The sequence below is a fragment of the Stigmatopora argus genome, chromosome 16 (assembly GCF_051989625.1).
Source record: "Stigmatopora argus isolate UIUO_Sarg chromosome 16, RoL_Sarg_1.0, whole genome shotgun sequence".
NCBI classification, from domain to species: Eukaryota; Metazoa; Chordata; class Actinopteri; order Syngnathiformes; family Syngnathidae; genus Stigmatopora; species Stigmatopora argus.
Genome location: NC_135402.1, coordinates 623,608 through 648,773, shown reverse-complemented (window position 1 = coordinate 648,773; position 25,166 = coordinate 623,608). Strand labels below are relative to the sequence as shown.

Sequence of the window (25,166 nt, the reverse complement as noted above, 5' to 3'; positions counted from 1 at the left end):
AAGCAAATCAAAGAGGAAAGGAAGTTTACCTCTAGCCAATTATCCGTTAGGAGAAATTCAGCTGTCAACACTCCAGCAAAATGAGCACTTCACAGACTCCAACTAATCCATCATTTCTTCCTCGTTTTAACAAGAAAAAAAAAGCTGTAAAATGGACAACAAGCAGCTAAGTAGGAGCCCAATATTCTAATAAGTCTAGCTGAAAGCACAAGATATTTACAAAACTCATCCTCACGCTAAAACTATTGTCAAAACTATTCAAACCTTCACTGTCACAAACTCAAGAAGTGGCGGAGAGAAATCTCTCCCGAGATGAAGTGGCTCAAAATATATAGCACATCTACCAATGTCTACATACAAAACATTCAGGTTACAAAACGGCTCAATGGCAACATTTTGTCTCAGGTTACAAAAAATAAATAAAAATAAAATCAAGTAGAGGTACCACTGTAAAACAAAAACAAATACATGGGACTTCCAGTCTAGAAATGATGTGAATCAATGGGCGCAAATCCTAAAAATAGACCCTAATACCAAGATGTAAAGGCCTCATAAAAAGACCCCGTAAAACTATATCGCTTCTGGCGTGGTGCAAAAAAATCCAGGATAAGAATGCGCAATGGCGGCGGACCACGGCGAGAAGGAGGAGGGTTATTTTAAGACTCTCCATCAGGAGCTTGTTAAGCGGCGAGCGCCAACATCCAAAAGGAATATTGCATTAGCTGCGGCTACGGGTAGAAAGAGCATAACGCGCCGCGCCGTAAAATTCAATCCCAGGTACCGGTGGAGCGGCTGCCGGGGTCTCCAATAAGTGGGAAAGATGTCGTGGCGGACCAAATCGGCCGCGGGCCATTAACCCGGCCAGACAAATAATAGCAATTACGCGGCCCTCTTTTTATCTGGCGAATGAGTGTAACTAAACGTCGGCAGATGATAATCGGCCTCTCCGAGTCTTGCGAGTGCACCCGCGGGGGGGTTAATGATCATTACCCACGCGATAGCATCTTTTATGGCGAAGAGAAGCGGCGGGAGAAAAAGAAAAAGCAAAGAGACGGCTGCCGGGATCTGGGGGATTTCTCTCTGTAAATATTGAACTTCTGCGCCCGTGGAAAATGTCAGACAACCGGCTCACGGCGCCGAGGCACATCTAGCTTACGGAAATATCCGCCCGGCTCAGAAATGCGTCGGGCCGGCTAATCCGCGCCGGCCGGGATTTTAGGAATCGGCACGATGGAGTCCGGCGGCCGACGGTTGAGGCTAAACTGGGAACGAGCTTTTTCCAAGAATCGACCAAATGAATGGAGAGAGTCGCGGTTTCTCCGGTGAACATTTGACCGAAGATCGCTAGGAAATGGGCTAACGTGGCACGGCCATTAGCTTGTGAGAAAGCAGCTACTACTGTTGTTATTAGCTACTAGATGCCCAAGTGGATCTTCTCTTCCTAACTAACCCAACACTTTCCTCACCTTAGGAGAACCCGTACCTGTGCAGCGACGAATGCGACGCCTCCAACCCGGACTTGGCCCACCCGCCCCAATTGATGCAGGACCGTGAACGCAACGGACTGCTGACCTACTGGCAGACGGTCACGTGGAGCCGGCACCCGGAACCCCTGCTGGCCAACATCTCCGTGTCGTGGAACAAGAGCCTGGAGCTGAGCGACGACGTTCACGTCACCTTCGAGTACGGGCGTCCCACCGTCATGGTCTTGGACAAATCCACCGACCACGGGCGCTCCTGGCAGCCCTTCCAGTATTACGCCGAAGACTGCCTGGACGCCTTCAACATGGCGCCCAGGCGCGCCGGCGACCTGACCCCGTCCAACGTCACGCGGGTGATCTGCACGGAGCAGTACTCGCGCTGGGTGGGCTCCAAGAGCCACAAGAACGTCACCTTGGAGGTACGGGCGCGTCTGGCCGTCTTCGCCGGCCCCGACCTGCGCGACGTGGACGCCCTGTACACGCGCATGGAGAGCATGAAGGGACTGAGGGACTTCTTCACCTTCACCAACCTCAGGCTGAGGCTCCTCAGGCCCGCCCTGGGGGGCACCTACGTGCAGCGGGACAACCTGCTCAAGTACTTCTACGCCATCTCCAACATCGAGGTGCCTGCCAGGTGAGGCTCCCGTCACATTCTTTTTTCCCCGCGCCTCGCTCCAGAGATAAAACGCCTTTTAACAAGAGCTTCTTTTTGGGTGCCGAAAGGGAAGGAAAAAAAAAGCTCTGGCTAAAAATAAGCGTTCCCTCGGTCGCGACGTCGCGGGTAGGAAAGGGGATTTGTGATGGACAGATCCCGAGGGAAATGCACTGGTTTGATCAAAGTGGGTCTTAAGGGACTGCTGTTTTGCGCCCAAGTGACACGATCGGGATAAGGAATTGTAGACCATCACATCCGACCTCCGTGAACACACGGATTGGATGCACGTTATCGATACGAGATGGACGAGGTACGCGGAAGTCGGGGTCATTTTCCGTAAACGGAGGAAATAGTAGCGCGACTTAGCGCAAAGCACACCTAGCCTAACCTCACAATTTCAAACGACGGCAGTACAGAAGTTTGAACTTTGAATGACGTAAATCGGATGACAGCTTTTGCTCACGGTTGTTGTTAGCTTTTTTTTCACTGTTGTTGTGGATATCGGTAAAGGCGTCTTTTACTTCAGATGTCACAGTTTATCGATGACTGGATATTATATTGCACGCCGGATGATCAACGCATCCTCCGCGCATCGGTTTTCATAGCGGCCGGCGATGATTGACGAGGACAAAGGCGCGGCCTCGGTCGTCGCACGCGAGCGCCACGTGGGCGTAGCGTGGGTGCGGCGTGGGCGCAGCGGCGTGGGGGGAAAGAAGCTCTTACGTGGCAACTTTGCGACAGTGACGGATGCCCGGGGGCCGTCTGGCGGCCGCTTAAGCAAGCGTGCCGCGTGGCTCCAACCTTTCACAATTACTATTCCAATCAATATGGCGGCCTGACATTTCAATGGTATTTAACGGTCTCGTTGGGTCGGTCCTGGAATCGGACCACGTTCCCGGGGGCTGTTATTGCCAGTTTCGGACTGGAGTGTGTCCAGGGGGAAGGGGCGGACGCTTGGGGGGCACCATCTTTGGTGTGTGTGTGCACGAGCGGCTGCTTTTTAATGAAGTCTTGGGTGATGCTGACACAGCACACACACACGTACACACACACGGGCAAAACAACAAGCCTCTGGCATCCTGTAAAAGGCCTGCAAGGTATTGATCATCACTACTTTTCAGTCTCAGCACAGAGCGAGGGGGATGATAGCGAGGCCGAGGCCAGGGCGGGGCGGGGTGGGGGCCGGCCGGCCCACTCATTATACCCAAGCTACATTCTCCCTGGCTTCTATTGAACATTTGTGGTTATCAGAGTACGCACGCGCAGGGTGGGGCGGGGCCAGTCCCTTATTTTATGAAATGATATGAATGCACTTACAGCAGGAGGGACATTGTTTTCATAAAAAAATATCTTGCAGCAGCGAGTCAAGAAAAATATCCTTGTCTTTACTTACACTTGACTTGCAGTCTACACAGAATGGGTGCAGAATTCATAATATATAGAATTAAATTAAAATATATAGAATTTGATCGCTCAATTTCGGATTCCAACTCGCTGCCGCATGATATTGATTTCAACTATGCAGAGGCACAACCTTACATCAATTTTCTTGCACAATTTCAACAGTCATGGTTGCACACGAGTGCGGATCATCTATTTTTAACTACTCTTTGACCATATTCTATAACTTAGCTCGTGGGTCAAATTGCTTTTGGCGGAACGGGAACATCGCGGAAACCTTGGACCGGGCGGGCTTGGACTCCAGACTCCCCCGACCCTGAACCCCATCTGCGATATAGAAAATGGACGCCACCGCCGCCGCGATCTTCCGCTCACTCGACCGGAAAACGTCTTTGATAATGTAAGCGTTCATGCGTGTCGGCACGCGGGGCGGGTGGGGGGTGGCGGGTGGCGGGTGACGCCAAGCGTCCAGGTGGGCTAGATCTGGTGACAGCCGTCCAAATATAGCCCCCGCGGAGATGACGGAGACGGCTCCTTCTTCCGCCCCTTTGGCCCGTAATGTAATCGCTTATCAATAAGTTATTTTGGGCGGCTGCTGGGAAGTATTAGGTGATCGCGCAGAGGGGATCAGGGGAGTGGGGGAGTGGAGGGGGCGCCGTTCCTCGGCGGTACGGTACAATCAGGGTCGCCCGCTGCTTAAGGCTGTGAAATTGATTTTTTGGGCTGGGGGGGGGCGGGGCGATGAGTCAATGTTCCCCGCACAAAAGGCTAAGCTATTTCATCTCATCTCATCTGGCCTCGGTAACACGCCGGGCTTTCCAATGCCTGGAATTTGAATAATGAATATTCGCCTCCGGCGGGGGCCAAATGGCTTTGAGACGCCGTAGCGGCCGGGCCACGGGACGCCCCGGGTCGTGGCGCTCGCTAATGAGATACGGCGCCGTTATTGACGACGCAAAGGCGACTCCGGTGGCTTTCTCGGGCCTCGACTTGTCATCGGCCAGCTGTTGAGAGTACGTCATATTTCAGGCGTCGCTCAACGAGCGGGCGGGTTCCAAGTGAACCGGCGCTACGGGGTGACATCTTCTTTATCTGACGCGGCACGGTGGAGCTGAAAATAGCTGGCGCAGGTGTGCGGGAAAGCTAGGCGCTCAGCGCTTAATAGTGCTGTCCTATCAATAACGCCGTCACCGGATAGGACATTAGCTTTGACGCCAGGGAGGGAGGGGCTAAATTTAGCCGCAAAAACAAAACTCACAGAGCTGCTGGAGGTAGCCTACGCCAAAGGGGATTTCAGGTCAAGTCGGAGAAGGTCGAACGCAGCCGCCAGTGGCAAAGACAATCGATTGAATATTTTGCCGGCAAGGTCATGGGAAAAATAAAGGTTGAGACGTCGGGCCAACCGAGCACCACGATATCGCTCCACGATAAAGCCGTCAAAGGAGGGAGGCTCTGTTCAGTAGCGGTTTGGATGGGCGCAATCGCAGGGGCTACGGAATTGGCCCTCCGTCTGTCAGTCCGGACGGAGGCCACCGAACGGTCGCCGGTCTGCATTATAGATTAGACGGCGAGTCGGAGATTGGAGCGTTTTAATGAAATAAGAAAGGGGTCGTGCGTGGGTCTTTATAATGGAATCAAGCAAAGGCCCTAAGCTCGGAAAGAGCCCAGACTAAGTGGATTAGGGCCAAGACGGGGGGAAGGAGATTGAGCCCGATGACCGGGAAGTCGCCGTGCTTTCTCTTTTACCACCCGCCCCCGTAAGTGTATCACGTCGCTTACCCGCCGACTCTTCGCTTTGATTTGACGGCTGCGTGCGGGTGGGTGGGCCGAGTTATTAAAGAAGTAGCTAGACGACTTTGGCAAACAGTCCAAGCTGAAAAAAAATGCCTTTCGAGGCACGTCTGCTTTAAAAATGTATTCTTTTCATAGTTGTCAGGCAATTGTAAGACCGCAATCGTTATCGAACAAAGATGCCGGGTTTCCCCTCCCCAAAAAACTGCAGCCCAAACAAACAAAAGAAATAAATACTGTTAGTTTGACAGGAATTTAGAAAAGGATGACTTTTACCATTTACGAACAACACTTCAAGGCAAAATGTGGAGAAGCCTAGCAGCCCGCCATGCCTATAAAGCACAGTGGGAAATCCTGAAGTCTATGGGGTGTTCTCTCACTCATTGGGTGCCTACTTTAGCGTCCTGCTGTCAAAGCTAACGCGCCGTCATTCTTTACATCTCTCCGTCTAGTTGGCAAGCGGCAGAAGGAAGGCAGCCCACGTGTCGTCGTCGGCGCAAATGTTGCCGAGCGCAAGCCAAAGCCGTTCTTATGGCGTGGCTCCTGGCGAAGCAGGTGTCCTTGTTTTCGCCGGCGACGTGGCGACAGGTGCCGCTAAAGTCTTTTGGAAGCCTCCGTCCGAGAGGAAATATTTAGTCTGGCGAAAGCACATGCGTTTCTGTCAATATTTCTCCACGTTGACTCGTAACATTGAGCTACTCTGTCGGAAAATCTCGCCGATGAAGAGAAGCGCGAGGTCATGCTTGCCCTATTTAAGTCGCACCATCAAAGAACGGCTTCATTTTCATGTCGGCTTCATCTCCCACCGTCAATGGCAACCGATACATTACGGGCGTTGCTACATTTTAGAGCGGCAACAATGACAGTTTGAGTTCCCAATTGATACGCGACGCCCATGTTGACACCCCCACTGCGAACAACTGGCGAGGAATAACAATTGAAAATAGGAATCGGGCTTCCCCGCGGAAGGTGACCCGCCATACCGGGCCCGGCCGGGGTTCTCGGAGATGATTAAAAAGTTGCCGACGAGTGCGAAAAGGCTTCTCGGTCATCGCCGCGCTGCTAATTAGACGCTGATTGGCTGGCGGGAACTTCAACAGCTACAAAGGTTTCTTGTCCGGACTGGCGGACGTCGACCCACGGGCCCGTCCGTCTTCTCCCCACGCGTCCTCTCGCTCCCGTTTGCCCGCCGTGGGGCCTCTTTTTGTCTTTTGATTAGCTTTGACTTTGCCGAGCAACTATTTGGAAATAAAAGTTTCTGGCTGGCGAGCGGCGTCCTTCTGCCCGTGTGAAGGTGAGCGTACGGGAGGTATAAGCCCCGATCAAAGGCGGAGGGAGCGGGAAGAGAAAGGAGGAGAGAGGAGGAGAGAGGAGGAGAGGGAGGGCAGATGATGGATTAACTGCTAGTTTCACGGGACCGGCTTGGCTCGGGAGATTCCGCCCTCCGTGATGTGAGGCCGGCTCGACTGAAAAAATAGATAGGATTACAGTGGTGCTTGGGGTATATTTTAGATTACAGGTTATTGGAGAGCCACATATGGCTCGAGAGCCATAGGCCATAGTTGTCCCTAGCTAGGAGTGATCGCTGGTCCCGGTGGTGGATAAACGGTACAGAAAATGAATGAATATACTGTTCTAAAATTATGGGTGTCAGCAAAAGTTACTGAAAAAATCAGGTATAAAAAAATCTCATCTGCATCGTGGCATTCTATTGGCTCCCGATCACACTCTAAAGTTTTTGGTTGATTTTTTTTGCATGTGAGCATCCATTTGGACTGGCAATAATCATTGGCTTCCCGTCAAAATGGATTGGACATCCGGCTGCGGCAATGCGCTTCCCTACAAAATGTTACCTCAAAAATGAAAGGCGACGGCTGCCGAGGTTCCCTGGGTTTATTTTTTAAGGGGCGATAGAGAAGCGGCGCTATTTTGGACGCTGTCACTCATTGGCCGTCTGCTTTCTGCAAACGTTCGCCACCCTTCCGTGCGCAAAGAGATGTTCAATTTCCCACATGGTCCACCCGGACAGCTCGCGTCCTATCGGCCGCCAAGGCGAGACGGGTCCCTGATGGATTCCACCCGGCGTGACAGAAGAAAAACGAAATAAAAGCCACAAAATACCGCGGACAAAGCCCGGCTACTTTCCAAACAAAGCGATCTTCATGCGTCAAAGGCAAGACTGAAACCACGATGGCCTCGCTGAATATTTGATGCGGACGGACGGTGGAACAAACCGGAATGGTCCCGTCATGTGAAAACGTCTGTTGGTCGGCACGCCATTTTGTTCTAAAGGCGCCCGGACTGTCCCCGAAATGGCTTTTTTTAATCTAAGCCCCTTTGCAAAACGCCGTTCGTAATGAATTTGTGCGAGTTGTTGATGGACACATCACAGAGATGCACGCAAACTGGATTCCACCTAAAAATAACACCAAGCTTGGCTTCTTCACAGTGACACAAAAAGAAAATATTCATCCGGCTTCAATGAGATCGCGTACAAGCGCCGGTCGTCGCTTCGGCTCCGTCTGACTTCCCGGATGCAAAACGTGGCACGCCTTACGGGTTTCTAGTCAGAGGTTTATCTGGCGGGACCGCCACCTGAGCGCCGCCTTCCCACCTTGTAAATTCCCCGCGGCTAATTGGACATGACCGCCTTTATGTGCTAGCATCATAAATCCCACCCCAAAGAAGAATGGCTTTTCCTGAAGCGGCAGCGCCGTCTCGAGACGCTCCCTCCAAACTAAACGGCTCGTCTATTATCTTGGAACGGGTGTCATCACGCCGATGTTGGCATCCGTCTCGACTGAGCTCCATCTGAGTGATAAGCAGCTATAAAACGGCGCCGGTGCTAGCGGGAGGCGGGGCAAGTATGGCCCCCCAAAAATGGGGAGTATTCTTTCCAATTGACTTAGCCTAGCTAAAGGTTACCATGAGCTGTAGCTGTGGGCCATTATAAATTTGAAAAACCAAAAGCAACATAAAAATGCCTACGGCAAAACATGCGCGGGTCAAAAAAAGAAAAAAATGAATATATACATTGATTTAATCTATTTACATGAAGTGCCCAGGGCAAATGACACGCAGACGGGCCAAACTTTTTTGCTTTTAGAATTCATTTCATAAATGTATTTTATTGTTAATATAGTTTTTCCCCCAATGACCGATTTAAAAAATTAAATAAAAGTCTAGTATTCAGAGTATAAATTGTGGGCGTTGGAAAAGAAGGAAGATTCGGGACTATCACCGGGCGATACTTGACGATAATGACCAATGCGTGCATGACTCGTTGACTTCCATAACCCTGACATAACTGATTTCCAATAAACGCCACGCCCCCGTCTTACCTTAGGTTCGCGCACAATTTCACTCGTGTACAGTGTGCGTTTCATTGCTGACTATACGGCAGATATGCGTTTGGTCCGATGAATTATTCAAAAAAATCGAAAAAAATGGCTGTTCTAAGATGGCGATGGCGATGACGGCGGGGGCGGAGGAGGAGACGTACGTACGTCATCCCCACTTTGAGCTGCAAAGTATGCACGCCGCCCGTTAAATAATGGAGGCGGCCGGATGCACGCGGCGTCCTCCGCTCCGCTCGGGCCCCCCCGAGGAGCCGAGTCGTGAGCGCGATCGGCTCCTTCCATTTTTTTTGCTGCCCGTAGACCAGAAGGCAGTCTTACTCACTGGACTTGGTCTTAGTAGACGCCCGCGGTCAGAAAAAGGAGACAATCGCCCGATTTTCTCATCTTGGGCTTGTTGCTAAGTCAACTGTCAAAAATGGCTAAATTGCTCATCAATATGCACCATGCCGCCTTGGTCTTTGTCGCCGGCCGGGAGTGGAAGTAAAAGACCTTGACAAGTCGCTGACCACGGCTCGGGTCACCCGCATTAATTCACGTCCACATGCCGCGTTTGCTAAGTGCTAATGTTAGCTTTCCCAGAGGCCGGGGAGTCCAAAATCAAGCTGCTTTTCACGCAATGTATTTTCAACAGGAAGGAAGGCTAGGGACTTTTCATTCATTTTCTGGACCGCTTCTCCTCGCAAGAGCCTCGGGGGTGCTGGAGCCTATCCCAGCTAACTACGGGCACCAGCCGGGGAAGAAATAAAGTTCTAATTGAATTGAATTGCGCGGAGACGGACAAGCCATCATAGCTAGGAACAAGTTAGCATACAATTAGCATACGCTGCATGTTTTTGGAATGCCGAGTACCCGGAAAAGCCCCACGCAAGCCTGAGGAGAACATGCAAACTCACACACGGGAGGACCGACCTGGGATCAAACCCAGGGCCCTAGAACTGTGAGCCCCACACACTAAACACTCTATCACCAAACCACCAATACTGATTTGTACTATTTGTAATCAGGCCTAGTTTGGAAGAACCCCGTTCGAAACAAGGCGCTCACTCCCTTTGACTTGCCGACAATCGTCCCATTGTGGCACCATTTGAGATCCGCTAATTTAACACACGACGACGCTAGTGACTGACTGACTGACTGACTGACTGTATGTGCGTATACGCGTACAAAGAAATAAAAGGGATGAAGAAAGAGACTCTCCAGGACTGCACTGGAGAGGAACTGACTATTGTGCAAATCCCCCAAAGAGCCCCCAAAGCCCCCGAGGTGACGGATCGGAACGTCGCAACGGCTAGCGCGCTTTGTAGTCGACAAGAGGAGCCGCGCGGGCCCGGGCTTTGTCGGCAAAGTGGCCGCCGTGCGAACTTTGCGGAGATGCGCCGCGCCGCGCCGCCATCTTTTTCCAGACAAAGCCGCCGGTCGGAGAAACAAAACGCTCCCCAGCGGCGAAAGGCACGCACGGGCGCCCCCCGGCTGCCGATGTCTGGAGAGAGCGCCGTGAGAAGGAGCTGATCCCAGGTGAGCTGGGATCAGCCGGAGGACGACGGTTAATGTCATTATCCCGCTTCAAACTGGAGAGCGAAACAGCGTCATTAGTCCCGGCCAGAAAAGAGGGAGACGCGCCGGGGGCCGAGGTGACGACACCCCCGCGCCGCCGTGGCGCGCTTAACCAGACAATTAGTGCCGGCCGGGAAAGGGAGGCAGGAATCCTATTATTTATTCGTCCCCACTTGCTTCTTGAATAATTCATTCGGTAAACTGTTTTTGGGGAGGGGGTGCTTAGGGTAAAAGATGGGTATCAAAAACTAGGAAAATGTCCCAAAAAAAAGAAACAAAATCAGTTGTACTACACTACACGCAAGTTATCTGTAGTTTGGCTTGTATTTTTACCATCACAAACCATTCTGATTTACAGCACCGTTTCAATTCACCAAATTTCCATACTTTCCCCCACCAAAGCCACATTTACAAAAATACATCAATAAATACATTTCACCACCACGCAAGGTTTGCATATCACCCTAACTTTTCATATCATTGGGAACTAAAAAAAAGTTCACAAACACATACCTGTCAACCTCTGCCGATCGTACGGTGTTTGTAAGGTTTTTGGGGGGTTTGTAAGGGGAATCATAATCATTTATAAGGGCAGTTATCGGCAGATTTTGACAGGTATGCTTGAAACATTGGAACTGATGCTCAAATACAATTCAACCCTTTACGTGACAAAGGACTATTTTGCCAACCCTTCCAGTCAAAATGGATTGGATTTAAAGTGCATGTTCCTAAAGTAAGATTTTAGTAGACATTATTATTGGGTGTCTAACAGAAAGTAACCCTTTAGAAGCGGTGCGCCAAAAAAAAAAAAAGTTTGGCCGAGGCAGCCGCCTCGTACGTGAAGATTTACGAGAGATAGTCGCAAGTGATTTGATCATCCCAGTTTGCTTCTTCTCTCCGAGGAGGAAAATTCAACGTCAGCATTTTTTTCCTGGCTTACTCAACTCAAGCACGCTTTCAAAAAAAGTTCTTTTCAATCCGCAAATACGATCACGAATCTGCACTGCGTCTCACCCGGGCGTCCGACATGCGAGGGGAATCGCTTTAAATTCAGAAAAGCTGGCTGGGAATCCTAATGGCGTGGACACGGGGTGGCGGGGAGGGGAGGGGGTATGGGCCTATGGGCAGGGCTTGGGCGTCTATGCGAGGGACATTCATTAGCATAAGTTTATGGGGCCGGGCCATGTTCAAATGCACCGTATTTACAACATTCTCAACTAGAGGGAGAAAAGAAAAAAAAAGCTGATCTCACTTACCCGCCCGCGAGCGTCGTTGAGAATCCCAAGAAGAATCTTTGACGTCCATTGAAAAAAATGGAAACGCCGTGAAATGGGTGGGACGTCGGTCGGGTCAACGCCGCTGAAACAAAAGAATTGACAGAGGATGAGTTCATGACAGATTAAGCCATAAAAAAAAAATGGTATCAATTAAGTGAAGACTTATTTACTAAACTCTTTTCAGCAAAATATGTTGGACAAAAAGCACCACGTGGATAAATGGTTCTTCTGTAATACATTGTCATAGATTGTATTTTTAGATGCATTTATTGTGGGTAGCACGTCGGCCTCGGCGTTCTGAGATCCAGGTTTATGACCTTTGACCTTTCCGTAAGGCGTGTGCCGTGCACGCCAAGCTAATTGAAGACCAAAATGACCCCCAGCTATGACTTGTCGAAAGTGAAGGCGTGCACTAATTGCTCTTGTGAAGTGTAGAAACACTGGGGTATTTGATTTTGTACTCGCCTTTAATGCTCTTTTAAAAGGGCGATCCAGTGGAAAAAGAAATGTAATTGCAAGCATAAACACTTTGTTTGGAATCGCCGTCGCATGGTTTGTTACCCGACGACTGGAACTCCTTCATAAACTACTTTAATCGCCGATGGCCGCCGCCCTATTTCCTCCGTCGCTACTCAAAAAAGGTTAAAGCAGTTCGGGTTTATCTGGCGCCCGCCGTCATTTCCGGACTACGTACGTAACGTATACGAGTATAAAACGCATTGAAAAAAGCGGCCATTTAATGCCCAAACGCATCTCGCCAAGGAGCAATTGACGGGTCGGCTAGCCGGCGACGCCCGCGGCCAGTTTGAGACTCGGAGCGCAAATCTCCGAAGCGGCGTCGGCCGCCGTCTTTAATGACGGCGCCGCTGCCGCCGCCCGTTTTCGGACAAGCGCAGGCGTAGCAATTACGGCTATAAATAAGAAGAAAGATAAACAAAGATCAAGGGGGAGTCGTGCGGCGGAGATAGCAGCTGGAAGCGCTCGTTAATGGGGCTTTATCCGTCCGCCTCTTTACTGTAGTCGCCTCGGCCACCGCCGCTGTCGCCGTGGACGCGGCTTTCCCCGTATTTTTTTTCCCTCCAAATATGCCTGCCAACTTTTTAGCGGCCGCGTTACATCTCGGCCGCTTTGATGGCCCGTACCCCCGGAGCGACGCGGCGTCGGCCAAAGGATCCTCCGCTTTCGGCGGCGACGCCGCGTTAGCGCAAATTGGACGAGCGACGTAAGAACGGATGAAGCGGTCCAATAACGGCGCAATGAATTCCCTTTGCGATTGAAAGTTCACCAGATACCCATGGCAGTATTTAACAAAGCATGTGTAGCGCTTTTTGCAAAGGCTAAAAGGAAGATCATGTAAGACCGGCTTTCACGCACACACGCGCTTTGACTTTGAGGCATCCCCTATATTTCAATCCATCCTTCCAAACAAGATACAAAGATGATGTGTGCACATTTTATTTCCTCGGAGGGGAAACCCCGCCTTTAATAACGGGCCGGCCTGCCGGCCGTGGCGGCGATAAGAAAATCTTGGCTTGAGATGACGCGCTCGACTGATTATTTTTCCCGCCTCCGCCCCCGCCCTCCCTGTGGCCGCCAGGTGCAAGTGCAACCTCCACGCCTCCCAGTGCCTGCTGCAGGACGGCAACCTGCAGTGCCTGTGCGAGCACAACACCACGGGTCAGGACTGTCAGCGCTGCAAGAAGGGCTTCAAGGCCAAGTCCTGGAAGGCCGGCTCCTACCTGCCCACGCCCAACGGATCACCCAACACCTGTACGTCCGCCTCAAACCGCCGACCGACCGTGCTCGATTTATTTTTTGGGGTGTTCAAATGCACGATTACTCTTTGCACGATTGGCCATTCATGTCAAGGTCAAAGAGGTGATTCGCTTCTCCTCGGATGACGTCCTGGCGAGGAACGCCATCAAATAATAATCTAGGGCGGCATCTTCCTCGCTTTCGTCCTTTCAAACAAACATGGACACGCGACCGACACACCTGCGCTTTCACGCTCACGCCACGGAGCCCATTAGCGGGATTTAAAAATTCAAAAGCTTTACGTTACACCAAGCCGGGCCGAGGCACGGAAACTTTGAAAGAACCCACGCGATGAGCATCACTGGTTAGCGTCCAATCCGTACCGACTGACCAAGCGCTCTAGTGGAGGTCCAATTTTGGCCAGGCAGCTCTTGCTATGAAAAAAATTGAAAGGAGCACGCCGCCAAGGATTAAATGTGAAAAGACCACCACCATGAAACGTAGAGACAAAAACATGCCGACTGGGCGTAAAATCTTGACGATGAGCCTTTCGGGCAAAGCCCATGCATACAAGTCATTAAGTTCTCATGTTCTCTTCTTCTTCTTCTTGTTTCAGGTACCATTGCTGGTTCGCCCTCCGGTTCTAGTAAGTAATAATGCAAGGCGGAGAACATTTCTCTGCCTGTCTTTGCCTTCTTTTGCATCAGTCGGTGTAGAGAGAGAGAGAGAGATAGAGAGAGGCTCTCTGCAGTCAGCGGCTTCCCTTGGTTTCCCTTACCCTTCCCTTCCCTTCCCTTCCCTTCCCTTCCCTTCCCTTCCCTTCCCTTCCCTTCCTTTCCCTTCGCTTCACTTCCCTTCCCCCTTTTCTTTCCATCTCTGCTTCATTATTCATAGGCCCGCGTCCTTTCATCGCCGCCGCCGCCGCGCATCACACAAACCTGCTCGGGAGGGAGGAATTCTTCCACCGTTTGCTTTTCGCACGTTGACGGACGGAAGAAAAAGATCACATTTGTGGGCCAAGCGCTCGGGGGAGGGAAGGGAGCTCATTACAGATTCTCTCGCAGGCTAGCTCGGCCTTTTATGCCTTTCGCGCTGCATAAAAAAAAAAGGCGTCGGCGCAGAAAGAAGGGTGCGCCCGTCCCATCCCGTCTGTCCGTCCCTGCCTACTTGGCGCTTTGACTTTTTCTCCGGTCGGAAATGGCCGTTTAGTTGGGAAAAAGACAACCTAGCGTTAGCGTTGCTTTGACTGAAAAGGAACTGTTGTTAGCAAAAGGTTTGGACACAGATGCAGAAATAATCTCGCTGGGGCTGTCTTTTGGCGCTGCTCTGGCGCACGACCGTGTGGCGAGCATTTTGAAAAATCATTACTCATCAACATCTGGGTCACGGCCAATCCCCGTGGATTTGGAATCCTCTCTCGTTTTTTTTCTTCGGCGCGCTCCCAGCGCCCAATTTGTCGTTCGCCGCGACACCGAGGACGGGCGGCGGACGGCGGACGGCATTAGCCGTCAAGCCATTAGCGTAAAAGGGAGACGCCGGCAAAGGATTAGGAGAGTCTGATCCGTGTCGGATTGGTCGGCTAGGCGACTGAGTCAGAACGATCCTCGTGAATTCACTTTAAAAAAAAAAAAAAGGCACATTGACCGCCACAACCGCGATAAAATAGGGTTCCTTTCGGGTTATGCCATGTCAAGTCCCACAAATATTTCCCCAGTGACACCTCTTGTCTTTGCCCGATTAATATAAGATGAGGGCCTCATGATTTAGAAAAATTCAAAGTTTGAGCTCCAACATAGTTTGCGTGTCACATCCACTTAGGGAATTGCACTCTACGTTTTGGACTATCTTTAGATTTTTGTTTTCAGGAACGCTACAGACACGGAAATATCACGTTAGAACGACGTATTCTGTCCCACAAGCACAGCATTTGTGTTCTTTTGACGGATATGAACCCTTTAAAAGTGGATGGTTTTGAAAATGCAATATATTTTCTTGACATTATGGAGGGGAGCATTTCATCACTATTTTTATTTTTATTTTTTTGATCTATCAAAGTGATCATGTTTGAGTGCCATTGGCAGCAATAGATTGGGAAGGTTAGCGTGATGAGCTAATGACTTGATTTATGAAAAACATGGTCGTCACTGAAAGCGCAAAAAGCTTGTTTATCGCTTTACTGAAGATCAGCGTCATTAGTGGTAATATGCTAAAATTAATGTGTGGTCAATGTAAAACTAATACTTTATAGAGGTTAAAGTGGTTTGTTTCTCTGCCGCGGTCCGCCTCAACTGAGTTAACCACGAGGACGAAGAATTATGAAAATCTGCGCATTACCAACGTACATTGGGAAAAATATATTTTCTATCTCATAAAATTTACAAATAACCACCCTTCACACACCAATCAAGTCAATTACCGTAGTTTCAGGACTACAAGAATGAGTATACGTCGCAGAAGCCAAAGAATACAAAATGAAAAGAGGGAAAAAAACTATTCAAGTCACATTTTTTGGCCAGGGCGATTTTTAATTTGATCAGAAATCAACAACAGACATACGTGAAACTATGTTCTTCAGATAAGTGTAGCAAAAATCGCAATATCTAAGTCACAGGGAAAAAAATAATAATTAAAGGGTCGTCCGGAAAACACAGTACTCCCAAATAGCTGAAATTGGGAGAAACAAATTCCCAGTCCAAATGGCCTGGATGTCTATTACGGGAAAGTAAGCGTATTTACGGCGCAGTCACTTGCCGGGTGCCCGCCAGACCGCCAGAGCGCCAGTCTGACGCCGCTCGCAGTGCATTTGCATATAATGAGCTGATTTGCCACGCCCCGCCCAACGCGGGCAATCATTGCCCTAACGCCACCGGTCGCCCGTCGCATCCTCGCGGCTGATTAGGGCGTCCGTTCGGAGAGCGGCTAATGAAGGCATTGCCATTCGGGCGCCGCCGTGGTTTTAATGAGGCGCGCCATTTTCCGAGCATGCTTCCTTCCTTCCTTCCCTCGTCGTGTTAACTTTTGGTTGAAACTTTGTTTTTTTTTCCCGATCGGAAGGACGTGTGGGCGTCATGTTCTTTCAGAATGTCCCCTGACATTTGCAGGATTTTGGAAAGCATCCCCTTTTATTTGCTTTCGGATATCTTAAGTGATTGTGCCAAAAAAAAGTAGTGCTTTGGGAGCCACCATCTTGGAGGCAAAAATGTCTCTAAATAAAGCCCTCGTTTAACTCATTCTCCGCCGCGGATGGCGCGCAACATTCCATTCGTTGTTTGATCACCGCTAAACTTAATGGTAGAGATGGGAGTAAAATAATACGTGCCATCTATCGCTGTCAACGGCAGCCGGGAAGTTGAAAGGTCGCCACCTGGCGGCTTGGCATTACCCCACCAGCGTTGCTCCAATTCTGTCACAGTCCGTTATTTCAACACGTAAGCCGCAGTGGAGTTTGCGCAGCGCACATATTTATGATTAATTAATAGCGGAGTACTTGACGATGGGTTGAGGCCAATTCCGATTGGCCCCGCTATTGACACAATGGGACCACGCCCCTTTTTTCCCCTTCAAACCTGATTTAAGCCACTGACATGAAACAGAATACGGCAGTACGATAAATTCTCTGGATATAACGAGTTGATATTCTTACATTATGTTTTCTCAATTTTATATTTTTAAAAAAAAGATGCGGGAACTTCAGGTCCTATTCCTTCCTGTGTGGCATTTGCACTGTTGTCTCTGCTGGGGATTTCTCCGGGTACTCCAGATTTCTCCCCAAAACATTCATGCTAGGCTAATTGTAGGCTAAATTGTCCCCACTTATGAGTGATTGGCTAGCAACCCATTTAGTTTGGATTCGAGGTTAGTTGCTATGAATGGCGGCCAGTAAATTCATGTCCACATTAGCTTTGAAAAGTCTGGCTACAAGATTTTATTTTTTTTTAAGTGGCGTGGGGGGCGTTTGGACCTTTGCGGAACAGCTTTGGAGTTCAGTCTTTGTCAGCAGTGTGAAATCACACTTTTCACAGTGCGAACGCTCATCACGCCGCACATGGATGTGTATGTGTGTGTGTTTGTTTGGAGAGAGGAGGGAAAGGGGGTGTGTGAGGCGTTCTCTGGATAAACAATCTGAGGCAGCATCTCCTATGCTAATTCGCCAGCCCGCTCAGCAGCTCCCGCTTGCATTTACATGCCGTGTCCTCGTGTAACTGATGCGGCGCAGCCTTTTTCAAAAAGAAAAAAAAACCTTTCGTGCCAATTAAAAAGACCCCAAGACTTTTTTACAAGCAAGCACCTGGCACCGATTGGCCCGAGCATGAATCTACTGTGCTGTACGTACATCAAATACACTACGTGCAAGCCAAATGGTGTCGCCCCCTTGTGGAAAGGTTTTGGCTGGCTTTATTCGCACACCCACGTTCATTTAAGGACGCTAACGTTTGCCGACGTTGGTTACGATGACAAATTACATCTAAAAGCCTGATCAAAATAAGAATTAAAAAGTGTCATATAGGTAAAAAAGTGACTTATCATCTAAAACTATGCGTTGAGCTCAGTCAAGACTTCAAAATCAAATTTATTGGCCGCTTGTTTGATTCCAGAAGTTTTGTTAGAAAATTTTTGACGCAACCCATGTAAATAGTCCGCCATTTTCCAAAGGGAAGCCGCCGGAGACCGGCTTGGCCTGCGCAAAAACACCTCTGGGCTGCGGGGAACGCAGATGGAAGCCAGTCTCTAGTGGGCTGCCAAGCTCTGGCCACTCCACCGCCAGAATTTCACCTTCCATGTCTACTTAAAAATGGGGGGGGGGTCAAAAGCAAGTCCCCGTAAACCTGTAAATACACGCTCCAAAGACTACGAGGTACAGCTCAGGAAATTAGAAAGAACTAAGTCGCAGTACAGCCTCGAAAGCCATCCATCGACAATAACGTGAGTACGTGAGTGAGTGTTTTTATTGTTAGTGACCCAGTTAAAAACAAGCTCAACATGCCTAGCTTTTGTGCATCTTGGATACGCCCTAAATTGGTCGGCAGCCAATGGCAGGGCACAAAGAGACAAACGACCATTGACGCACATACTCGGTGCTAGGGATAATGGTACTCGGTCGTTTGGTCGCCGGTCTTTTGGTCATCAGTCTTTTGGTCGCTCGGAAGGTTATTGATAATTACCATTGAAATTGTCGCTCAAATTCCCTAAATACAAACTGCGAATTATTATTTAGTCATACTTAATGCCCTATTAATTATTAGGCTAAAGAAAAGCTCCAAATTTCCCGTACTTTTATTGTGTTTTGTTGGAGAACTTGTTAAGACCGACTGACTGACGAAGCTTCTTAAAGGGACAACGCATGTAGTACATACAAACTCTTCTACACTCACACGTCGGCTCAGTGAAACTGCTCATGGCCCTTGTTGGCTTTTATTCATGCGTAGACCGTGTTGTTTTACCTTGTTTTGTCGCCGGTCTTTTGGTCGCCCGTTGTTTGGGTCCGGGCGACCAAAAGACCGGCGACCAAACGAGCGCACACGGGGCTAATTCACAGTGTTCAATCAACTAGCCTAGCATGCCTGTTTCTGGGATGTGGGAGGGAAGCAGAGTACCCGAAGAAAACCCACGCAGGCACCTGGCACATCCACACAGAAAGCTCGATCTCGGATGATGTGATGATGATGATGAGTTAAAGGAGTGCCATAGAAGGGCATCTGGAGAAGGCAAACCTTGACGTGAAGCTTTCTGGGGTGATGGTTTGATCACGGATCTTTTCAAAAATATTTGCTAAAATACACATTTTCCCCGCGGAGGGAAGAACTCGTCGCTTGGGGTTTTTTTAAGCTACGCATTGAACTCAAAAGGATTGTCATTGAAAAACGTGGGAGTGGAAGTTTCCTTTTTCCCCGAACGAGCGGGAGGAGAGGGAAACTCCGTCTGAACTAGATTCCCATCTCTCTCTCCGACGCACGCGGTAGCCCCGAGAACTCGGTGCAAAGGATTGTGGGAAAGGCAAAAGGCCCCCAGGGAAAAGCAGAACATGGAAAACGTGGGGGGAGGAAAAAAAGGGGAAAAGTTGAGGTGGTTAAAAATGCATAGTCAGGATGCATATTCGGGCTGCTCTTCCAAAGCCGCATCGATTGGCCGCCTTCGAAGGGAGCCGTACTTGTTACGGGATATGGCTTGGACATTTTGAAATGTATAGATTTCCCATTTCCTTTAATACCAGGAAGGAGAAAGATGAGTGGGTGAGTCACGGGGTCATTTCTAAGGAAGGAGTTTGCCATGACTCTCATTGGTCGGTGTCAAATCTTAATCGTTTTGCCATGGTTGACGTCATGTTGCTATTTTTTTTTTTTCGATGGAGACTTAAGAGAGAATATTTGGGGAGTGGAATCCAAACCCAGACGTCAGACCCAGACTTCAAATGGGAAATGTAGCTGCGAAAGATGAACGAATTAGCAAAAGCTAAAGGATACGCATCAATAATGTGGATGGGGCTGCACTAACATTTTTATTTGTCAGTTCCTGTACACGAGAGCCACAGAACGATGATCTCATTCGAGCACCACGAGGAACCAGGAGCCCAAGGTATTGCCGGCGGCCTTAGACACGGTAGAAAGTAGAAGCGCTTCCCTTTAAACCTCTATTAGAACCTGTGTCCTCATTGTTTTAGTTAGGCATGAGAAACATGAGACTCACAGCCGAGGGGTTATTAGCACTTTCCCATCTCACCGAGAAGACCTTGGCAACGTTCTGGAACACAGAGTTGAAAAAGAAGGTATGACTTAGCATAGCGTAGAGTAGCGTAGTGGTGACTGTAGCAGGACCGCGTCCTGAAAATGAGAATTGACCCGAGGATCATGTCCTCGACGGTCAATTCGTGTCAATTGTGAATGGTATTTTAGTGTCTGGCGTACTCGAGGAACCCGAGACTCAAAGCCACGGGGAGAATGGTGGCCGCTGGGCGGCCATCTTGAGCATGGAGCAGGAGAAGGAGAAACCAGCTCAAGGTATTTGCGTCCCCCACGGAAGAATTGTTGTAGGACGTAGAAGCCCCCGCCCCTTAACCTCAGACTCTACATCGTGATTTTTAGTATTACGGACTCAAATGCTTGAGAAATACGACACAAACATCCACAAAGGCAATTTGTCCTCCCAGTACGAAGACGACGGGAAGACCGCCAGAGAAATGCAATTTGAAAGGGAAGGTATGCCTCGCTAGCCCAGTCGTGAGAGCAAATTTCGGCCTGAAAAAGAGAATGCGTATGAGAATCAGTTCTTTGATGAGATGAACTGCACCTTTCAACATTTTTCCTCTTGCCGTGGCATTTCAGTCTCTCGTCCACGAGAGGAACGCGTGCCTCACGGCCGCCGAGGCACCTTCTCGTCCGAAGATGGAAAGGTTTCTCTTCCTTATGAGAATCCTGGCCGTAAATTGATAATCTCATCTGATGGTGAGGTGGAAAGAAGAGCCCAAGGTACTGCAATCCATCGGCAATGCAACACGAGAGAAAGTTCTGATTGAAACCAAATATCCAACGCTTTGTAGCGCTGGTTTCTCGTTTGCTTGAGGAACACGAGCCTCGTGACCTCTCGTCTCGTTACGTGGATCACGTCAAAGCTCCCAATGAAAGACAATTTCAAAGTAGAGGTAAGGCCTTTTGAACTTGAGTCACGGCAACTGTAGAGATGTACGTGAGAGTCTGTTGCTAAAAAGAGCTTAGAGCGACAAGTGTAGAAACATCTTGACACTGTCACGGGAAGTCTCCCACGTGCTTGAGAAACATGACATCCATGAAGGAACTTTCTCATCCACGCATGAGAAAAAGACAATCTGATAAAGAAGGTATCACGTTAGAACATAGTGGTAGTAGCAGTAGTGCTAGTTTGTTGGCTTGTTTTCTTCTGTAAATAAGGTTTTGGGTTTTTGAAAAGCAGGCTCACAAGTTTGTTTTTGGATGAGGACAATGATCAGACACTCGCAACCTTGTCTTGCTTTTGATGGCAGTTCGTTACAAGCCTGAGAGACACGGGTATGACACTCATGGCCTCCATACTTTCACAACGGAGCATGAGAATGGAAGACACCGAGAGAGTCCATTGAGAGGTATTTAGCGGTCCAGTCCGAGCAAAGTATCGTCTGGAAAAATGGGAACGTGTGCTCTGGCTTTTCCGTCAGCTTCCCACAGGGCTGAGAGACATGGGCTTCACACTGGTGGACATAGAACTTTCTCATCTGAGCGTGGACGTGATGTAGCAGGTCAGTCAAATGAGATACGCCTTTTTAGAGTATGACAGAAGCTTCTCTACTTGTTTTGCTGGTTATAGTTTCCCGTGCCCATGAGGGAAATGGCCACGAGAACCATCGTCACAATGTCCATTTGTCATTGGCACATGAGGGTGGTGGAAATGGCAGACATGGTGAGAAAGCAGATTCCCCAAATGAAAAGAGAGCTATCGTTTTAGAGTCTGGAGTCTGCACACCTCACGTGCTTTTCCATAGAAGTTCCTCACAGGTCCGAGGGACACGGTCGTGACACTCGTCATGGCCATTTCTCATCCGAGCATGAAAGTGCCAGACATGATCAAGAAGACCAAGACAAAATGAGAGGTATAATTCTCAGAGTCTGCCTTTCGTCAAAGTCAAACACGACTAACACTTTTCTTTTGCTTTCTGGCGACGTTTCCGCAAATGTGAAGGGCATGAGAGTCCTGAGCACAATGGTCACTTCTCATCTGAACATGAGAATGGCGAGCATGATTATGAAGATGACCGCCAAATGAGAGGTATATGAAAAGACATTCACGTCCCGTGTAGTTTTACCCTAGTCTAATAGTCTCACAGTAATTAGCCATGCGCTGTACACGTCTCGCTATGAATAAAGCAGCAGAAAAACACTTTGTGCTAACATTTACCGCAAAATTCGTCCAAGCGACACCATCGGGTGGCCAGGGAGGACACGGGCGACATTGCCAGTTTTGTACGTGGTCGGTCCCTGGACTTTCTCTTTACTTGTGACAGAACAATGAATCGCTAGCTATGTTTGACATGGCGCGGTCTAAAAAAAAAAAAAAAAGAAAAGGTGCCTTGGGGGGCCTTTGAAAAAAATCCATTGCAGCGACGGCTATAGCTATGGACTTATCACAAAAGAATAGCATGATTGTTATCCCCCCCCAAAGGAAGTGTGAGTGAAGTTTGTTTGTCTGTGTAGATTCTCGGTCAAGCGAATCCTGAAGGGGAACTCAAATCAATGGCCGTATTCTACAGTTCCGTGCGGGGTACTTCCAATTTATATCTCTTTTTCTTGAACAACAATTTCCACCGGGAGGGATAGTGGCGAATAACCATGTTGGAAGCCCATCGTGGTCAGTGGCAGAAATTGAGTCCAGCCGTCAGTAGAAAACAAATGCTCAGAATGAGTAAAGATAACTCTAGATCCAGATTTTAACTGCTAACTTTTCGCCGTCGCGGTCCAAAAATTCCACAGTAGCAAGATTCAATGACTCAAAATGATTTGTCAACGACAATGGCTGTTTTTCAGCATACCACCAATTTAAGGAACACTCCCAGGAGACCCCCAATTACAAATCAACGAGTTCTGCGGACAAGGAGCCGCCGCCCCGACAAGGAAACCCGGAGAGGACAGGTATCTGGCTCGGCGTAGTTACTAGTTAGAATCCAGTAGCTGTACGTACGATTGGCTGGGCCGGAAGATCGGCACGGAGTAGAAACCCGCAAATCATTACACCTTCCCTTCTTGCTAACCTTCTCCGGTAAAAGGGCCCGAGCTGGAGCGTTCCACGTCAATAGCAATTGATTTGAGAGTTGCTGTTCCTTTGTAGCGCACGGCGGCGAGGGCAAAGGAGGGGGTCGTGGAATGCCCGACTCCTCCGGGAAGGACCGAAACGCAGAGGAAGAAGAAGAAGAAGAGAGCGGAGAGAAAAAGCGCAAAGGTAGAACTCAAACGGGCGCAGCGTTAGCGCCGGCGAGGGAATTTGGAAACGTCGCCGAGGTAGAAAGTAGTCGCATTTTCATCCCCCTTAATTTGAACCAGAAGAACGAGGAAGTAGTGTCCAATTGTAGTAGCTAATGAAGGAAAATGGAATTAAAAACGAGTTCCGTCAATCAGTCATCAAGTTTCGGTAGCATTTCGATGGGATGTCACTCTTCATTTTGAATATAAATGACATCTAAAATTGGTTTTACTCCACAACAGAATACATGTGATGCTAGCCTACTCCATTTGCAAAAGCCTTGTTAAAACTGAAGTCTAAAGCAAGCAACTAATTTCCCCTAAAGGGCTCCTGGACTTCTCCATGTCAGTCCAGCCCGGGTCCAGACATTTGTTCCCAATCATATACGATCATTTCAAAGGTAAGAAAACAGCGGCGGGTCATGGATATCACGGCGGGAGCTTGCCGCAGATTTAGCTAGCTTTTCATCGCACTCGGATGAAAAAATATATAAAAATTGTGGAAGAATTCCTTTCATTCCATCTTTTTTTTTTCTTCTTCTTCTTCTTCATCTTCATCTTCATCTTCCATCCTCATCTGAGATTCCCGTGTGGCTGTGTTTGCTTTCCATGCACGATCAAGGTAAGCGTCGGCCAATTTACACGCCAAAGCCAGACCACCGCCAAGTTCCCATTTGATAAAAGACGAGGAAAAAAAATGGATTGCTAAATAACAATAAGGCAAGATCTCGCTCGGTGGCGCTGCTGCTCTCAAGTCGGCGGCGTAATTGGCCATTTATATTTAATCAGGCACTCTTCCCCCAGTGCTGAGAGAGGCACTTTACGGCATGGTGGCGTTAGCCCACTTCCTCTAAACCTGCTCATTCATAATTCACGGCCCGTCGTCAAGCCGACAATAATAAAATAATAATGCGACGGCTGATTTAACAGCTAAACCGCCGCTTTTTAAATTTGCGTTTAAACGCAAATTTGCGTAAACATCCCCGGTAAATGAGTATTTAAATGAAAAAAAAATAAGGGAGAGTGTGAGGCCTCAAGGCTTACTTGGAAAGCTGGTATAAAAAAAAAATCTGTAACTCTTTCAATGCCATTGACAGTCAAAGGTAGACAGCGAGTTCATTTATCAAATTACATTTTAGGATTATGTTTGGCGGTACACGGTCGATTGGTCGCCGGTCTTTTGGTCGCCCGGAAGTTTATTGATAATTACCATTTAAATCGTTGCTCAAATTCCCTAAATACAAACTGCGAATTATTATTTAGTCATACTTACTGCCCTATTAATTATTAGGCTAAAGAAAAGCTCCAAATTTCCCGTACTTTTATTGTGTTTTGTTGGAGAACTTGTTAAGACCCTGACGGACGTACCTTCTTAAAGGGACAACGCATGTAAATACAAACTCTTCTACACTCACACGTCCGCTCAGTGAAACTGCTCATGGCCATTGTTGCCTTTTATTGATGCGTAGACCGTGTTGTTTTACCTTGTTTTGTCGCCGGTCTTTTGGTCGTCGGTCTTTTGGTCGCCGGTCTTTTGGTCGCCCGTTGTCGCGGTCGGGGCGACCAAAAGACCCCGACCAAAAGACCGGCGACCAAAAGACCGGCGACCAAAAGACCGGCGACCAAAAGACCGATGACCAATCGACCGCACACGATGTTTGGCGGCGTTGGTGCCGTTGAGTGGACAAGACAAAAAGATCAGCTGGTTTCCCTCCCTCGGAACTCTTAGCTCAACGACTCTTTGCGAGCTTCCCGTCGACGAACCGTCTAATGACTTTCCCTTCCCCAAAGCCAACGTATTCGCGAATGCAAAGGAGCACGGGCGAACGATCCCGGCGGTAATCAGCGCGCCGACCGAGCCGAGTCAGCGAACGTGGTCGCCACGCCGAGGGAGCGCTCCTCCGTCTCTATCCCGCCGGCTAATACGGGGGCTA

The 25,166-nt window shown here is 49.0% G+C and overlaps 2 protein-coding genes across 9 annotated transcripts in view; one reads left to right on the top strand and one right to left on the bottom strand.

Annotated features, from left to right (window-relative positions):
- The window catches only part of LOC144090593 (uncharacterized), a 47,258-nt gene that overhangs the window by 14,447 nt on the left and 7,645 nt on the right, over positions 1 to 25,166 (bottom strand). For 2 of the 4 annotated variants that reach the window (XR_013305450.1, XM_077622221.1), the window contains exon 4: positions 11,498 to 11,600. Coding sequence is in view for 2 of the 4 variants with exons in the window: in XM_077622221.1 (XP_077478347.1) it covers positions 11,498 to 11,600 (103 nt within the window). In the remaining 2 variants the exon portion in view is untranslated. Of the gene's footprint in view, positions 1 to 5,834; positions 5,966 to 6,683; positions 6,795 to 11,497; positions 11,601 to 25,166 lie in introns of those variants that run through there. The other 2 variants (XR_013305449.1, XM_077622220.1) reach the window with 2 other exon arrangements.
- Positions 1 to 25,166, top strand: part of ntng2b (netrin g2b) — a 38,256-nt gene that overhangs the window by 8,457 nt on the left and 4,633 nt on the right. Inside the window, exons 3-20 of one of the 5 annotated variants that reach the window (XM_077622218.1) lie at positions 1,472 to 2,115; positions 13,116 to 13,288; positions 13,890 to 13,919; positions 19,781 to 19,846; positions 19,932 to 20,036; positions 20,164 to 20,268; positions 20,353 to 20,466; positions 20,593 to 20,736; positions 20,808 to 20,909; positions 21,267 to 21,365; positions 21,438 to 21,518; positions 21,587 to 21,679; positions 21,762 to 21,869; positions 21,959 to 22,045; positions 22,801 to 22,905; positions 23,102 to 23,212; positions 23,559 to 23,633; positions 23,815 to 23,854. In XM_077622218.1, coding sequence (XP_077478344.1) covers positions 1,472 to 2,115; positions 13,116 to 13,288; positions 13,890 to 13,919; positions 19,781 to 19,846; positions 19,932 to 20,036; positions 20,164 to 20,268; positions 20,353 to 20,466; positions 20,593 to 20,736; positions 20,808 to 20,909; positions 21,267 to 21,365; positions 21,438 to 21,518; positions 21,587 to 21,679; positions 21,762 to 21,869; positions 21,959 to 22,045; positions 22,801 to 22,905; positions 23,102 to 23,212; positions 23,559 to 23,633; positions 23,815 to 23,854 — 2,282 coding nt within the window. The remainder of the gene's footprint in view (positions 1 to 1,471; positions 2,116 to 13,115; positions 13,289 to 13,889; positions 13,920 to 19,780; positions 19,847 to 19,931; positions 20,037 to 20,163; positions 20,269 to 20,352; positions 20,467 to 20,592; positions 20,737 to 20,807; positions 20,910 to 21,266; positions 21,366 to 21,437; positions 21,519 to 21,586; positions 21,680 to 21,761; positions 21,870 to 21,958; positions 22,046 to 22,800; positions 22,906 to 23,101; positions 23,213 to 23,558; positions 23,634 to 23,814; positions 23,855 to 25,166) is intronic. The other 4 variants (XM_077622216.1, XM_077622215.1, XM_077622217.1 and 1 more) reach the window with 4 other exon arrangements.